The sequence below is a fragment of the Sciurus vulgaris genome (genome assembly GCF_902686455.1).
Source record: "Sciurus vulgaris genome assembly, chromosome: 2".
NCBI lineage: Eukaryota > Metazoa > Chordata > Mammalia > Rodentia > Sciuridae > Sciurus > Sciurus vulgaris.
This window is the reverse complement of record NC_136462.1, coordinates 122957752-122976543: the sequence shown is the minus strand read 5'-3', so window position 1 is coordinate 122976543 and position 18792 is coordinate 122957752. Positions and strand designations below refer to the sequence as shown.

At 35.3% G+C, this 18792-nt stretch overlaps 1 protein-coding gene across 8 annotated transcripts in view; it reads right to left on the bottom strand.

Moving 5' to 3' along the window:
- The window catches only part of SCAPER (S-phase cyclin A associated protein in the ER), a 470315-nt gene that overhangs the window by 80827 nt on the left and 370696 nt on the right, over positions 1 to 18792 (bottom strand). For all 8 annotated transcript variants that reach the window (XM_079128857.1, XM_079128859.1, XM_079128858.1 and 5 more), the window contains one exon: positions 10237 to 10360. In XM_079128857.1, coding sequence (XP_078984983.1) covers positions 10237 to 10360 — 124 coding nt within the window. The remainder of the gene's footprint in view (positions 1 to 10236; positions 10361 to 18792) is intronic.

Sequence of the window (18792 nt, the reverse complement as noted above, 5' to 3'; positions counted from 1 at the left end):
CACTTTTTTTATTTTTTATTTTTTGGTCTAGGACCCAATCCAACATTCCACATTGGCTTTAGTTATTATACCCTTTAGTCTCATATGAGTTTTTCAGCTTTAATATTTTGAACAGTTTTGGTCAGTTATTTTGTAGGATGCTCCCCCAATTTGAGTTTGTCTAATGTTATCTCATAATTAGATGGTGATTATGCATTTTGGTAGACTATCCCAGAAGTGATATTGTGAGTTTTAAGATAGTACATGGTGTTGATATGTCCTGCTACGTGTGATAATTTAAGTGGTATCTATCAAATATCTTCACTGTAAAGTTAATATCCCCCCTTTATTTAGGGGTGTTATTACTTTGAGAATATGCAAATATCCTGTTTGTCATCGTAACTGTCACTATTTTTTGCATTTACTGATAATTATCTCCTGCAACACTGGTTTGTCTAATGGTGACTTTTCTATTTTTCATTATTCTTTCTCACATTAATTTAGTGAATTTTAAATTTTGGTTATTGGATTTTTCAGTTCTAGAATTTCCATTTGTCTATATTTTTCTTCTTTGTTGTTTCAAATTTTTATGCATTATGAGCAATTTTTCCTTTATGTCATTAAGCTTAGTCATAACAGTTGTTTTAATATCCTTGTCTAATTTTAATATCTGTGTCATCTTAGCGTTGGCCTCCATTAATTATCTTCACTCTTGAGAACAGGTCGTACTTTCTTTCCTTTTTTTTTTTTTCTGTATGTTGAGCAATCCTAGACACTACAAATATTATGCTGAAGGACTATGTATTTTGTTATATTTATCTGGTAAGTGCTAATTTTTTTTTAAAGCAGGCATATGACGGTTGAACCTAAACAGCAAAATGACTTATAGTTAACAGTTCAAATGTCTGTTTGTCTTTAGTTGAAAAGGTGGAGTCTGTCCTGCACATATGTGACACATTTAGCAATATTCACATATTTATAAATTATTAGGGGATGCTCCTTTCTGGATCTGTCCTTTCTAAATATTCCCCATATTTGAAGTGGAACTTGATCATCTTCTACGATACTGATTCTTTTAAATTTGTTAAGACTTACTTTATGGTCTATTGCATAGTTAACTGTAATTTTCTGGGTGTACTTACAAAAGAATGTATAATTCCCTAATCTTGTGTATAGGATTCTACCTATTAAAGTAGACATTAAACCATGTTTATTTTATTTAAACCTTTTACATCTTTAATATATTTGTTTGTTTTGCCTGTCAAATATTTTAAAGTAGTGTTGATGTAACCTTTACTATGATGGTAGATGTGTTAGTTTCTCCAAGTAAGTTAATTAATAATTTTAGGTGATAGAGATAATGATGGTAATATTATTTCATGTGAATGCAGTGGAAGGCAAACTGGAGTTGTAATATGACCCACATTCCTTTATTAGCTAAATTCTGAATATAGCTTTGAAAGTAAAGCTCCATACCAGTCACAACATCCCTTAACTGTTCTCATCAAATTTAGATCAGCAGTACGGCAAGTAATTTAGTAGGAAGAATGCTAGGCTGGGACTTAGGGGACTGAATCTGAAACCCAATTACATTGATAACAGGCTGTGGAACTTTGGCAAACACCTCATCCCATATATCTCCCATCTCTCTTTCCCCATTGTTCTCTTTTGCAAAACAAATAGACTTGACTAGACCAGACACTGTTTAGGCCTCCTCCCCAGTTCTGTAAGTCTCTGTGCCAATAAGACATATGGCTTGGGGAACATAAACAGAGTTTACATTTTTTATGATGGAAAAGGCAAGGTGTACTGGACAGGCCAAGCAAACGTCACACCGTGAGGAAAGAAGGAAACAAGATGCAATTGGCATAAGGAAGAGTACTGTCACCTGCAGTGCTGAAGGATTTCTGCTCCCATGTAATTAACTATAGAGTACACGTTCTGGTTTCTCAGTATAAAAATGGGAGCGTTCCAGGCCTTGCTGCTATAATGAAAATCAAACAGGCACCTGGATGGCTCTTCATGTGACTAAGTGAAAAACAATCCCCTTGCTGTTAGATTGCACTTAGATTTCCTTTGTTTGTATCTAGGATTTTCTTGTCACTTTCTGAATAGCTCACCAACAGCCTCTTTGATTCAACAGCATCATATCAATTATTTAAGGTTTGTACACCACTTTTCAATTAACAACCTCCTTGGCTCCAGAAAACACATACACACAATTTATCTTCATATTCTTTAAATATTTCATAAAGAACAGGTCACTATGAATTAAAAATAAGTCTGCTAATAAAATATTTAATGTCTTTTAAAACACAATGAAACATCAAGGAATTATAAATCTTTTAATTAAACGATCCTTCAGTATATTCCACCAAGTGACAACATTAAACCTATATAAAATCAAAGTCAGAAAATTTCATTTTGTTTCACTTTACTACCTAAAAAAGTGAGGACACATCAATTTAGCTAATAGGAAGGGAAATCCTGGACAGGGACTCAGGAGACTAGGGTTCATTTCATGGTTCTGCCAGTAGATATCTATGTGATCCCTTTTCTATACTGCAATTTGCTCATCAGTATATCAGGCTTTTTAGATCTTGTCCAACATTAAAAGCTTATCAATCTATTTTCATAGTACTCCCTACCAGGTTCACAGCTTTTTTTAGAGAAATGGTAAAAAACATATAACACAAATTAACCCTCTTATGAATGTTTAAGTATACATTATAGCACTGTTAACTGTATGCACATGGTTGTAAAACAGATCTCTAGTAATTTTTCCTCTTTCATAAAATTTGATACCTGTCAAATAAAACCTCCTTGTTTTCCACTCCCCTCAGTTCCAGGCAGTCATTATTCTACCTAGTTTCTGAGTTTCATTATTTTAGACTTTTTATGTAAGTAGAACCATGCAATATTTCTCCTTTTGTGAGTGCTTATTTCACTTAGCATAATGTTAACGTTTATTTATGTTGTAGCATGAGATAGGATTTTATTCTTTTTCGAGGCTTAGTAATATTCCATTGTTTATACATATCATGTTCTTTATATATCCATCTGCTGATGGACATTTAGGTTATTTCAGCTTCTTGGCTATTGAGAATAATGTTGCAGTGAAGATGGTAGGTAGGGCAGGTATCTATTAAAGATCTTAAATTTAATTTTTTTTGGAGAAATATCCAGAAGTGGGATTGCTGGATCATACGGTAGTTCTATTTTGTAATTATTTTTGATGAAGCTCCACAGTATTTCCCATAGTGGCTGTACCATTTTGGATTCCTACCAATGGTGTAGAAGGTTATAATTTTTTTTTTTTTTTTTTTTGGTACTGCAGATTGAACTCAGGGACACTAGACCACTAAGCTACATCCCCAGCCCTATTTTGTATTTTATTTTGAGACAGGGTCTCACTGAGTTGCTTAGTGCCTTGATATTGCTGAGATTGGCTTTGAACTTGTGATCCTCCTATCTCAGCCTCCCCAGCCACTGAGATTACAGGCATGTGCCACCAGTCCTGGCAGAAGGTAATAATTTTGTCACATCCTCACCCCAACGTTTATTATTGATTTTTTTAAAAAATAATGGCCATTCTAATGGATGTGAAGTGATAACTTTATTATGATTTTGATTTGCATTTCACTGTTGATTAGTGATTTTTATTATCTTTTCATAAACCAGTTGTCCATTTGTTCATTGCCTTTGGAGAAATGTCTATTTGAGTCCTATATTTAATGGAATCATTTAGGTATATTTTGGTACTCAGTAGTTCCTTATATATTTTGGATATTAATTCCTTATACTCTTTGAATTGCTACAGAAAAACACCATAAACTGGGTAACTTGTAATCAACAGAAACTCAATTCTTGCCGTTTAGGAGGCTGAAAAGTCCAAGATCGAGATGCCAATACCTTCAGTATCTGGTGAGGGCCCACCAGCAAGTAGGTGCCCACCACCAAAGGTCAACCTTTTGGCTGTGTCCTCATATGGTGGAGGGGCAAGGCAGCTTTCTGGGGTCTCTTCTATAAGGGCACTAATCCTACTCAGGATTGCTCCACCATCATGATCTAATCACCTCCCAAAGGCCCCTCTTCTTAATGTAGAACACATTGGTGATTAAGTTTCAACACAGAAATTTTGGTAAGTCACAAACATTAAGACTACAGCACTACTTATCAGACATATAGTTTGCAAATATTTTCTTCTATTCTATGGGTCATATTTTCACTCTGTTGATTTTCTTTGCTATGTAGAAGATTTTCAGTTTAAAGTAGCCCCATTTATCTATTTTTGCTTTTGTCATCTGTGTTTTGGTTTTCAGATCTAAGAAATCATTGCCAAGATCAATGTTATAAAGGCTTTTTCTTGCTTTCACTTAAAATTTTTATAGTTTTAAGTCCTATGTTAAATAATTTTTTTAAATTAAAAAAATTTTTGAAGTTGTTGATGGACCTTTTATTTTATTCATTTATTTATATGTAGTGCTGAGACTAGAACCCAGTGCCTCACACATGTTAGGCAAGCACTCTACCACTGAGTCACAACCCCAGCTCCCAATTTAATGTTTGAGTTGATCTTTTTGGGTATGCTACAAAATAAGGGTCCAATTTAATTGCATTGCATGTAGATACCCAGTTTTTCCAACATTATTTGTTGAAAATTATCTTTCCCCCTTTGTGTATCCTTGGCTGACCAGAATCAACCAAAATCAGTTGATCAGAATTTTGAATACATCATTCCATTCCCTTCTGGCTGGGTTTCTGCAGAGAAATTAGTACCATGCATATTCCCTTGTACTTTATTATGATTTTGCTGCTTTCAACATTCTGGTTTTTATTTTTGACAACTTTATTATGTGATTTGGTGTATATTTCTATGTCAGTGCTCTACCACTGATCTATATTCCCAGCCCTGTACATGCATTTTTTTTAATTTATAATTTTTTCATTTTATTTGTTCTAATCAGTTGTGCATGACCGTAGAATGCATTTATACATTTTGACAGATCATACATAAGTGGAATGTAATCTCTCATTTTTCTGATTATACATATTGCAGGATCACATCGGTCATGTAGTCATACATGTACATGAGATAATAATGTCTGTTTCACTATACTATCATTCCTTCCTCCATACCCTTCCCCTCTGTTCACTCTCCTCTACCTAATATAAAGTAACTATTCCTCCATATCCTCCCCCCCATGCTTATTGAGAATTAGCATCCACATATCAGAGAAAACATTTGGCCTTTGTTTTTTTGGGTTTGGTTTATTTCACTTAACATAATATTCTCTAACTCCATCCATTTACCAGTAAATGCCAGAATTTTCATTCTTCTTTAAAGTTGAGTAATATTCCATCATATAAACATATATACACACACACCACATTTTCTTTATCCATTCATCTGTTGAAGGGCATCTAGGTTGGTTTCACAGTTTAGCTATTGTGAATTGAGCTGCTATAAACATTGATTGTGTCACTGTAGTATGTTGACTTTAAGTCCTTTGGGTATAAACCGAGGAGGGGTGATCATGGGTAACGTGAAACAGCTCTTCTTACCTTTTTCAATGTGGCTGTTCTTGGCTTTGAGTTTGCCTGGGTTACTGCAACTCTTAACTGGTTTCTGGAGTTCTCATAAAGATATACTGGCCAGTATATTCTTGTTAAATCAATGTCTTTATGGGGGAATGAGAGCTGTGACTTCCCATTTTACTATTTTGCTTGTTTCACTGGTCTTTTTATTGCCATCCAATGTGTATGTCTTATCTCCTTAAGGGGACATCTTGAAGCTACAGGCCCACTGAAATGATCTACGTTCAGAAAAGATGCTTAATAATCTCTTAATGAATGAAGGAAGAAATTGATTTTAATGTATTTTAAAGCTTTATGTTTCACGGAAGATAATTAGTTGGTGTTATCTTCCACTCCTGGGGGAAACCTGTCTAAATGACCCTGGGTTTGCAGGGCTCCAAATAAATTCCCTGAGAGCTCATCCTAAAAATTCAAAATCTGCATTTACACTGCCAGAAAAAGCATGTACTTTTATAATGTCACAAGTGCTGACTTATATTTTATGAAAATAATAAACCCGGAATTGTAACAGTTCTATTTATATTCAAGGCATAATCAAATCCAGTTTCTCCCCCAAGTCCTCTAAATCCTCAAAGTAGAATTAATTCATCAAACCTTTAGCAGGCATGTATTGTATGCTAGAAACTCAACTATGTTTCCTGAGCTACTCTGTGGTTCTGATGACATCACAGAACTTCTCACAGTTTGTCTTTGATATTTATGTATGTAATTTCTTTCCATCTTAACTGTGGGCTTCTAGAGAGAAGGAACTGCATTACTTTATCTCTGTAACTGTGGTATGTGAAGAGTGCTTTGAAAAAGGTAACTGAAATGAAATATAAGAGTGCTAAAACAAACTCCAAGAAGCTAGATTGGAAAAAGATGTCTTCTAAAGTATCTGGATTTGCCAAAGAATCAGAAAAGCTGAAGTACTTGATAATCAAGTATTTTATAAATTCTACCAGGTCACAATTAATTAGCCTCTTTTTTTTTTTTCCTTTTCCTTCTGAAAACTGTTTGACTTACCTTCTATTTAAAGGGTATGAACAAGTTAGTAGTCCTTAATTCAGTTACATGCACATTAAATTCACATAGTAAGAAAAATGGAAATGCACTCAAATGATTTCCAGAAACATAAAAATCACCATCACCAGTCACCTAAACCAGAAAACACATCATTTGTTGCTTACTGCCATAAACCCAGTCACAGCAACAGTTACAGAATAAAGAAACTAGAAGAAAAAACCAAGGATTGTCACATATAAGGGAAGGGGGGATAAAATGTGTTTGTAAACAAATGACTCTGGATTCCAGTTCCTAACCAAGCAAAATTCATATAGCAGAACAAACTGAATGTGGTGAAATCCATTGGTTGAGAGATTAAAAGCTTTTTTGAGTGTTAAGAAGTCTTGATGTCACCAAAGTGGGAATGTTATTCAAAGAAACTAGGGCACTTAATGAAGAAGGACATAGTCAAGGTACTTTGAAGCTCCTGGCACATGGTTGGTACTTAATAAAAGGTAGCTATTATGAGAGGTAAGAACTGGCTCAACTGTCCTTCCTTTGTGATGAACATCTTCCTTTGTGCTCCCACCATTCTGTTCAGGTTATCATCACACCATTTACTATGAGTTCTGGACTGAATGTCTGCATGTCTTCCCAACTCCAATGTTGAAATTTAATTCCCAATGTGATATGTGGAGGTAGGGTCTTGAGGGGGAATAATTAGGTGTTACGGTTAGATCTGAGATGTCTCTCAAAAGCTCATGTATGACACATGCAAGAATGTTCAAAGATCAAACAATTAGATTAAAAGAGTTGTAAACCAATTAGTGGATTACCATTGATATAGTGGTAAATGCAGGCAGGTGGGGTGTAACTGGAGGAGACAGGTCACTGGGATTGTGCCTTTGGGGTTTATATTTTGTCCCTAGTAAGTGGAGCTCTCACTCTCGCTGCTTCCTTCCGTGTTGCAATGTCCTGTGCTGTTTCCCTCCACCATATCCTTCTGCTATGATGTTCTGACTCACCTTGGGCCTAGAGCTATGAAGTTGGTTGACTGTGGACAGAATCTCTCAAACTGTGAGTCAAAGTAAACTTTTCCTCCTCTACAGTTTTCTTGTCAGATCTTTTGGTCACAGAGATGGAAAAGCTATCTAAAACATTAGGTCATAAGGGTGGAGCCTTCATGAATGGGATTAGTACCCTTATAAAAAGAGCTAGGTCACTCTCCTCACCATGTGAGGACACAATAAGAAGTCATCAGTCTGACACCCAGAAGAGGACCCATACGAGAACCTGACCATGCTGGAACCCTGATCTTGGACTTCCAGCTTTAGAACTATGAGAAATCAATTTCTATTACATCTAAGCTACCCAGTTTGTGGTATTTTGGTATAGTAGCTTGAGCTAGAATAGTATGTCACTTGTATGTCTCTTCATACTCCTATGCAGGGATTTCCTGGAAGGATGGGATCATACCCTATGCTTCTCTGGAACTGGAATTTGGAGGCATGATTTCTTTCAATAAAAGTAGTGTTTTGTTTTGTTTCTACTAAAAAAAGAGTGAATAGCCGGGATGTAAGATTCTTTCTGCAAGTCATCTTGCTCATTCTTTCACATTTCAAAAGCCATTTTCTTTAGTTACCTGCTCTGTTCAAAGTAATGTCTCTTCTTCTATTACCAACAGAGAATAAGTTTCAAAGAGCAAGTTTATTCCAGATGATATCAGCATGGAATACTGGGAGAATGTGGGGTTTAGATTTTAGGCTTTCATTCTTATTTTGAAATCATTTTAATTACCAAATAGGTTATAAACAGAGTAGAAAGTTCCCTTCACCCAAAGGCCCCTACTAACCTCCTGTAAAATCATAGTGTAATTAAGGAAAAAAATTAATATTGAGCCAATAAAATTAACTATTCTTACTTTAATTTCCTACTACTGTCATTTATCTGGTCCAGAATCACACATTACATCTTTTCTATACAGTGACAATTTCACTTTTTTTGTTTGTTTGTTTGTTTTTTGAATGCCAGGCAAGCATTCTATCACTGAGCTACATCCCCAGCCCTAGTTCCTCACTTTTTTTCCTTGTCTTTCAGGATATGGACATTTTGGAAAATATTGGTCAGTTACTGTTCTCAATTTGGCCTTGAGAGACCTATAATTGACCCTTGGCTTTGTGACTAACATCTTGCAGCCTTGGGAAAGTCAACCTCTTGGTGATTCAAGTTTCCTAATCTGTGAAATAGATTAATAATGACTTTATAAGGCTGGTTTGAAAACTAAATGGGTCTATATATATCAAAATACCTGAGATGTCAGGCTAAACAACAAATGCTAAACTTTGTATTATCTTTCAACCATTTCTGAAGAATTTTTTGCTAAAATGTCTCATCCATATTTTAATGACTTTTGTAAATAAAACCATATATAATTTATTTAGCCTTTGCTAGATGCTTCACTGACATCACTAAACAGCAGTTGCTGTTTATGTAATAGTTCTGTCTTGGTTTATTTACCTATACTGCCATTCTCTCTCATTGTCAGTATGCCTGCCTGTAAGGGCATCATAATTACCTTTCCGATTTTCAGTCTGTGATATTTAGGGATTAAATTATTCTCTCATACATTCATTCAATGATGTGCTAAACCTAAGTGCCAGGTCCTGTATTAGGATCTCAGAGATAGCAATTAGGTACCTGCTGTCCTCATCAGTTTTATGGCCAGTGGGGGAAATGGACAAGTAAATAGTGACAATTCAATGCAATCAATTCTGTGAGAGATATAATGTCTAGAATCACATAAGAAATATTCTTATCATGGAACTGGGAAAGAATCAGATTTGAGAGGATTTCATGAAGAAGGTGCCATTATGCCTGTTAGGATCTGCAAAATGTGTAAGAATTCACTAAATGGAGGGAGAAAGGCAGCAAAAGGTATAGTGTAAGGAAGAGCTATTAGAACTCTGTGCTGAGTAAAATAAGTCAGTTCTGAAAAAGAAATGTCCTGTGTTGTAATCTTGCAGCTTGAGAGGGATGTTGTGCCAGTACCTCAGGGGCTCAGAAACCTCACCAGGCAACTTCTGGCTTCAGGCTTCTAGTCAGGAGATTGCGGATGACAGACCTAAACTTTTGGATATTTCACTGAGTTTATCTCTTTCAACATCTGTGAGCTGAAGTAAAATTTAAGGTTACAATTGGCTGCTTATTACTATTTTAAAAGTATAGCAGGTTTTCTCCTAACAGAAGAGTTTTTCAAATAAAAAAAAATTAAATGACCATCAAACAGTCCTTTTCAAACTGACCCTTTAACTAAGATGGTGAAAAGTTTTGAGGTTTTCTCAGCTTACTTCCTTCCATAGAACTCATTCCTGTGGCTTCAGAGATTTGGCACTGGGTCCACTAGGTTCCAAAGCCAAGTCTAACTATGTCAATTTGTGTTCTTCGCAAGTGTCACACATCTATCATCCATTAAATAGTAGAACTTATGAGATTCCAATACACGTTTTCTTAAATTAAGGGGTTTCTCTGTTAGTCCCTATTTTACCTTCCTAATCATCTTCACTCTCCCCCCCTTCCAATCTAGAGAGTAAATAAACTGAATTCTTTTAGTTCTCTCCACAGGGAATATTTCTCAGACCTTAACTGCTTCTAACTCAAAGCAATAATATTACATACCATCAACTGGTGTATCAGGAGGTCCATTAAGAAGGTAATCTTGTTACTAAACAGAACATCGGTGCAGTTTTCTGAACAGTTATTGCAGGTGAGGTTGTAAACATTGATTGCATTGCAGAGAGACCTAATAGAAGGAGAAAAACAGCATTTGTAAAACGTGAGAAGCTCTTCTCCAAACAATTTAAAATACATAAAATGAATTGCCAAAGGAACAGGCACAGGATGGAAGTTACTCTAAAAACAAAAGCCAAATACTGTAAGATATGAAGCCCACCAGCTAGATATAAAAACATCTAATTTTCCTCCACAGCCCAGTATTTATTTCTATTGGTTAAAGCTGTAGACAGTGGAAATGTCTCTATTAGTCTATTTGATAATTTCTTAATAACCTAAGACTAGATATCTACTAGGAACTTTGGTTCTTCAAATAATATCCAGAAAAGGAGGGATGGGGGTGTAGCTCAATGGTAGAGCACTTGCCTAGCATGTGTGAGGCACCGGGTTCGATCCTCAGCACCACATAAATAAATAAATAAATAAATAAATAAATAAATAAATAAATAAATAAATAAATATCCAGAAAAGGGACTGTTATTAGAGCTGATGGTCTGGGATAAAGGGCAGATTATAGAAGAAGAGAGCACTCATGAGGAGAAACTGGAGGCTTTCCTTGTGAAGCAATACCTTCCCTGGAGCTATATGGACTTGGACACAAGAGTGCCTGGGCAGGAAAGGACATCCTTCCTAGAGAGTACAAACTGGTCATGGGCCCAACAGTTTAAGGTCAAAATGATCAAAGAAAATGTTTTTCTCTATGGGATTAAAAAAACACATCCCATCATTCAAAGAAACTTAAAGCAACACACTCAATAGTCATGGCTGGCTCTCTCCTGGGTATTTTGAAGACTGTGACTGAAAGCTGCATTGCCTGAGTGATCAATGTTTATTCTGGTCTGGTTGAGTAAATATCTTGCTTAAGTCACATAAATATTTTGATTTAGATCCTTACAACCAATCCTCTAAAGTGTGATCCATGGATCAGCAGCATTAGTATTATCAAGGAACTTGTAAGAAATGCAAACTCTCATGCTCCACTTCAGACCTAGTAAACATAAACTCTGGGAGTGTGTCTAGCAATTTGCATTTTTTTCTTTTTCTTTTTGGTACTGGGGATTGAACCCACAGGTGCTTAGCGATTGAGTCCCATCTCCAGTCTTTTTTATTTTTTATTTTGAGACAAAATCTCACCAAATTGCTTGGGGTCTTGATAAGTTGCTGAGAGCAATCTGCATTTTATTAAGTTGTGTAGGTAATTCTCATGCATGTTCAAGTTAGAAAACCACTGCTTTATGTTCTTTAACCCGAGTGAGCATTATATTCCACATTTATATAAATATATCAAGTAGATACTCTAGTAGAAGAGAGATGAAAAAAGTCCCCGTAGTATTTAGAATCATGTTTGATATGGTCATATCTTGCTTCACATAATTGAAAATTGATTACTGTAGAGTACACTGGTTAATAGTAGAAATACAAGAATAAGATGCATCTAGGTTACGATCCCCAGTTCTACCATTCAAGATTTTTTCAAGTTTCTAATTTAACCTTAGCATCCATTTTCTCATGTATAAAACTGGGTAAAGTACTTAGGACAGTGTCTGGCACATGGTTAAGAGTCATGCTTATTTGGGCTGTTAATCTTACTAGAGTTACTGTTTTATTATTCTTAAGAATAAGTACAAATGAAATGTTAATAAACTGAATCAAACTAAAGGATGCTATAAAGTACAATGTTTCCCAAATTTCATTATACAGGCAAAAACAGTGAAAGGACTCCAAACTACTGGAAGCCAAGAAGGGTCTCAGTCAGTTCATCCAATCTTTCTCAGGATTAAACAGAAAAACTTTGGCTCACATGTAAAATATTTATGAAACATTGTTTGGAGGCTCTATCTAGCAAATCCTTCACAAAATTAAATCAGCATCATTTTATTTATTTAACAACATGCCTAAATTTTCAAGAGTATTTTTCTTTTTAATTTAAAAAAATAACATGTACTTATAATTATAAAAATAATTCTAATAATTTTGGGAAAGAGAAGCACACAGATATACTAAAACACTATTGAGAGAAAATCTGGTGTTTGTATGTCTAGTCTTTTCTTATTCATATATATATGTATACATACACACATACATATATTCAATACACATTTAATATATAGAAACTGAACAGTTCTCTGTGACAATTAATATTCTTCTATAACACTAATTTTCAATTTTTAAAAAGAGTGGCAAAATTATTTCCTTGAAGAAAATCTTATTCAGATGATTGAACCATAAAAGAGATAAAATCAGAGTTGCTCTGGTTGAAGCAAAAATAGGGAACCCAGGGCTCGTCCCTGCTTCTTCCTTTTAGAAAGCCTTGAAAGGTTTTTGTGAGGCCTGAGGGTGTGTTCCCTTGGAATATATTGCCAACTACTGAGCTAAGATTCAACTAGAATTTAACTTGGTGACTTCTGAAAAGGCGAGGACAACCACAGTATAACATGAAACAAAACTAAACAAAAAACAAAACAAAATGCGTCTGTGAGCACGTGTGGGTGTGTATAATGAAAAGTATCTGTCTTACCCATGTTCCCTAGTCTTAGAAGTCCCCATGGTTACTGGTTTACATATCCTTCCAGAGATAGTCTAAATATGTGCAAGTTTTTTATTCCTCCGTATACAAAATTACCCTTCAAGATTTGGATGTTGAAAGCAAGTCAAGGTTATTTTCCTTTGGCTCTTGGCCTTTGTTGCTATCAAGCAAGGTTTGGAAGTGTGAGGTTTTCTGCAGCAGCACTCTAGGATACATTTTCCAGCTTTCTGAGTATCAAGAACCAGAGGGGAGGCTGTACATGCCTGTAATTCCAGCAACTTGGGAGGCTGGGGCAGGAGGGTCACAAGTTTGATGCCAGGCTTGGCAACTTAGCGAGAGCCCGTCTCAAAATAAAATAATAAAAATAAGAAGCTCAGTTGTAAAGCACCCCTGGGTTCAGTCCCAGCACTGGGGGTGGGCAGGGCACCCAGGGCAGGGAGAAGGGAGAAGAGGAGGAGGAGGTGGAGAAAAGAACTAGTGGGATAACTTGTGCTACTGATTTAATTTCCTAGTCTCTGACTACAGCTTCAGGTATCCATTATGTGGTTTCATGGGTTTGAGATAGTTATAGGGTTATTTTCTTCCTAACCTGTGTTGGTCTCCGAGAGAACAGCACCCCCAGTGGATCAGTTTGATATTGTTTTTTTTCAACCTAGAAGTCTTGGAACAATTTTCTAATATCTACTGTATTACTCTAAATTCTTTTTCTTATTAGAATATTTAAATTGAGAAATATTTTTCAAAGACTGAATAGCACCTCATCCTATGGACATAAAATTTTAGTTCAACAATCTCTTATTATTGTTGTGTCCAACTTTCAATATTATAAATCATGCTTTTTAAGTCTGAGGTCTTAGTTGCAATCCACAAGGGGAAAAAACTCCAGTTGATGTAAGCAGAAAGGCAATTAAGTGACAGGCTAGTGAATATATCATAAAATTTGGAAAGCTCAGGCACAGGTGCTATAGTCGCAGGTCTAATACCCAAATCACAAACTACTGAACTGGTCTATTAAAACAAAAACAAACAAACAAACTAAAATAAACAACAACAAACCACTGGGCCCTATATGCCACACAACCTGAATGGACACTGACTTTTTATGCTAAACACAGTTGCTCAAACTCTTAAATTTCTAGAGTTTGGCATGTCTTTACTTCATTAGCTTCAGAGTAAAACCCTGGAGTGTAAATGCTGGGTTGTAAAGACGGGGTAACGTGCCTGCATTCTCGATACAATGAAGATCGGGAAGCTACACTCTGGCATTCTCAGGGAGTAGAGTTGGGGAGGCATCTTGTACACTTGGAAACTTTGCGAACACAGGATGAGAGCTGGGAAGCTTAACAGCACAACCCATGTCTGCAAAGGCTGGTAAATAAATCATTTTGTACCGTTCTGCCTGATTTGTAGGATAAATTTCCAGTAATGGAAATATGGGTCAAAGGAATTTAACTTTTTTTTTGGTACCAGGGATTGAACCTAGCGGTGGCACTTAACCACTGAGCCACATCCCCAGCCCTTTTTATATTTTATTTTGAGACAGGGTCTTGCTAAGTTGCTTAGGGCCTTGCTAAATTGCTGAGGCTGGCTTTGAACTTGCAATCCTCCTGCCTCAGCCTCCTGGGTTGCTGGGATTACAGGCGTGGGCCACTGCGCCTGATGGAATTGAACATTTTGAAGGCTTTCTGCAGGTTCTGCTACATTCAAACCGCCCTCCAGAATAAAAGGAAAATTTAAGTCCATTTTTACTTCCAGAAAGGTTTTTTTCCCATGTTTTCATCAACACTGGATAACTTCACTAAAACAAATCTTTACCAATTTGATAGCTAAATACAAATGGTATTTTTAAAGGTTGCATTCCTTTTACTAGTAGTATCATTAAAGGGTTTTAAAAAAGTGTTTATTATATCTATTTATATTTTCCTAAATTATTATTGTGTACCTTTTACCCATTTTTCTATTGGGATGTTTGTGTTTTTTTTATTGATTTACAGATGTTAAGTATTCCATCATATGGTGCAAATAACTTTTTTAGTTTATTGCTATCTAAATTCTTTAGTTTTTTAAAAATTTTTACTCAATGAAATCTGCCAAAAATTTCCTACAGGACAGCTGGATTTTCTGTCAGACTTAGATGGGCCTTTCTGCTTTGAGATTATAAAAATATTCCTTTAAATTTAATTTTTGTACTTTTATGGATATTACATTTAAATATATAACATAAACTTATTTTAGGAATAAGATATAAAGGAGAGATTAAGTTTATTTTTTTCAAAATACAGATGATATTTATGCTTATATTTTTGTTCTGGTTCTCCATTTTTACACTTTTATTGAAGATTTTCATCTTTTAAAATGGTTTATTAGGTTCTCTCATTATAAATATAACAGAGGGTTAATACATGTTAGTATTTTCTTCCAGTCCTTCATTTTGCTTAGGCTATTTTAAGGTGTTTTTAATACATGGAAGCTGAGTAATTTTATATAGTCCAAAGACTTTTCTTTGTGGTTTACTTTTTTCTGCCTTATTTTTATGCTTTAAAAGTTCTTTCTCACAATGAGATGAAATAATTATTCATTTGTATTTTTAAAAATCATTACTGTGATAATTTTATGACACTTAATTCATTTTGAGTTTATTCTGGTATGTAATGAGTTCATAAACTCAATTTATTTTCCCACCAATGATAGGACTGAGTTATCTGTCCTTTATTCACTGGTTGAAATGCCACCTTTATCATAACTACATGCAGAATATATTCTCTGGTTTCCTAGTCTAATTCATAACTATCTGTGTGCCAATATCACATTGTTTTGGTCACTGCAGCTTTATGACAAAGTTAACATATAAAATTGTAGATACCCAAAGGCTTTTTAAAAATATATATGGGAGTATTACATTTAGAATGATGTGTAGAACATCAAAGTCCTATAATGGTATCCTATTTTCACATTGTTTTGATCTATATTTTTATGGCCTTTATTTTTAATTTCTATTTTTTCATTTTATTCAATAGGATTCTTACTTCTTGTCTCAAATCTCTGGTAAACTATTAGTGAGTTATAAACATACATTAAAAAAAAAAGTAAATGGCACATGATCTGGGAGTATGTCCTACAATGAATGCCCTCTGTGCTTTATGTTAAAGAAACTCATTACTGGTAAATGGAATGTCCATCTGTATGATCTTATGCTTGCAAAACTCTCCCACGAAACTTCCACAAAGAAACTACATTCTGATGAGGGAAAAAAATGGGAGGGTGAGCCAAACATTACAGGGTCAGAAAAAAACCTGTTCACTCAGTAAACTTGTTTGAAAAGACAACCTCTATTAGAAGAGCACCTGTCTTAGTGTACTTCTTTGAACCAGCCTGGGTGGTCTGTCCAGGCAGCCCTTCCTGTAATTTTAAGCTCAAATGACTAGAAGCACGTTTTAACATCAAACAGAAGGCCCCAGAATTTGAAAGTATCTTTTGAGAAGACATAAAAATCTCATAGTCCATTCTGTCAAAAGTACGTGGTGGTTGTGGTGGTTCTGAGATTCAGCTTTTCTGTCCAAATAATTATGAATACATGAGTGAATTTTTGTATCAGAAAATCTCAGTAAAAACGTTCCTCTAAAAAACAGGAAAAGGGGATTAAAAAGGATCATAAAACCAAGTCTTTTTGGAGATGAGTGCAAGAACATTTTTTTTTTTTAAACAAATAGGATCATATACACAATACCAGTACACACCTAAGACACTAACAAATACTTAAACAGAAAAGCTCCAGGAGGTTGCAGCCTAGTTGGATTAAAAAGTACATAGTTTATATCCTTATGTAGTTTGCAGTAGTTAAGATTTTTTAGAAAATGTCGTTCACCTAAATCTACTGTCTTATACTAAGTCAAGAGAGTAAACATTTAAAAACAACTGCCGTTAGCAATTTCACAAAGTATACACAGGCTGAGTGGATGGCTTTAAATTTCTGTACAGCAAAATTCTATACCGAGTAGACTCTAGCACTTGCTAGAGTATATAAATATAGCTGCAAAGAGAGACTTGGAATCTTCATCAGTTATTGCTTTAGCCCTCATGCCAGAAAGGGTTTGGTCTGAGGTAGATAAACGGTAAGGGGACAGATCCTCATAAAACATACAAGATGATTAGGAACTGATGTAGAATTAAGTTGAGCAAGTATTATCTAGACTGAACTAAAACATCCAGACTTGGAACTTTTACCAATTATTTAGTAAAGCCCCAGTGTATACTAATTTGATGAATATCTTTGGCATATTGTGTATGTGCATTCAGTATGCACATGCTGATAAGCTTCATGTTTAAGTTCCAAACTAAAATAACTTTTTTTAAAAATTAAAATCTTTTTTATTTTTACAGACTGCATTTTGATTCATTGTACACAAATGGGGTACAACTTTTCATTTCTGTGGTTGTATACAATGTAGATTCACACCATTCATGTAATCATAACACATACATAGGGTAATACTGTCTGTTTCATTCTACTATCTTTCCATCCCCCACCCCTCCCACCCTATTTTCCTCCACACCATCCAAAGTTCCTTCATTCTTCATTCTCCCCATCATTCCCCATTGTTATATACTGTCATGCACGTATCAGAGAAAACATTTGGCCTTTGATTTTTGGGGCTTAGTCTATTTCACTTAGCATATTTTCCAACTTCATCCATTTACCAGCAAACCATAATTTTATTCTTCTTTATGGCTGAGTAATATTCCATTGTGTATATATACCACAGTTTCTTTATCCATTCATCAACTGAAGGGCATCTAGGTTGGTTCCACAATCTAGGTATTGTGAATTGAGCAGCTATGAACATTGATGTGGCTGTATCTCTGTAGTATGCTGATTTTAAGTCCTTTGGGTATAAACCCAGGAGTGGCACAGCTGGGTCAAATGGGTCCATTCCAAGTTTTCTGAGGAATCTCCATACTGTTTTCCAGAGTGGCTGCACCAATATGCAACTCTATCAGCAATGTATAAGTGTGCCTTTTTCCCCACATCCATGCCAACACTTATTATTGCTTGTGTTCTTGATAACAGCCATTCTAATTGAAGTTAGATGAAAATTTAGGGTGGTTTTAATCTGCATTTCTCTAACAAGGGATGATGAGCACTTTTTCATATATTTTTTGATCACCTGTATATCTTCTTCTGCGAAGTATCTGCCCATTTCCTTAGCCCATTTATTGATTGGGTTCTTTGTATTTTGGTTGTAAAGTTTTTTAAGTTCTTTATAAACTTTGGAGATGAGTGCTCTGTCTGAGGTGTGTGTGGAAAAGATTTTCTCCCACTTTGTAGGCTCTCTTTTCACATGACTGATTGTTTCCTGTGCTGAGAAAAAACTTTTTACTCTGAATCTATTCCATTTATTAATTCTTGCTTTTATTTCTTGTGCGATGGGGGTCTTTTTAAGGAAGTCTGGTCCTAAGCCAACATGATAGAGATTGGGCCTACTTTTTTTTCTATTTGGTGAAGGGTCTCAGGTCTAATTCCTAGATCCTTGATCCATTTTGAGTTGAGTTTTGTAAAGGGTGAGAGATAGGGGGTTAGTTTCATTTTACTGCATATAGATCTCCAGTTTTGCCAGCACCATTTGTTGAAGAGGCTTTCTTTTCTCCATTGTAAGTTTTTGGCACCTTTGTCTAGTATAGATTACAGTAGTTATGTGGGTATGTCTCCATGTCTTCTATCAAGCTGTCACTATTTGCTGATGACATGTTCTCTATTTAGATGATCCAAAAAACTCCTCCAGAAAACTTCTAGACCTCATAAATGAATTCAGCAAAATAGCAGGATATAAAATCAACACGCATAAATTTAAAACATTTTTATACATAAGTGATGAAAGATCTGAAAGGGAAATGAGGAAAACAACTCCGTTCGCAAT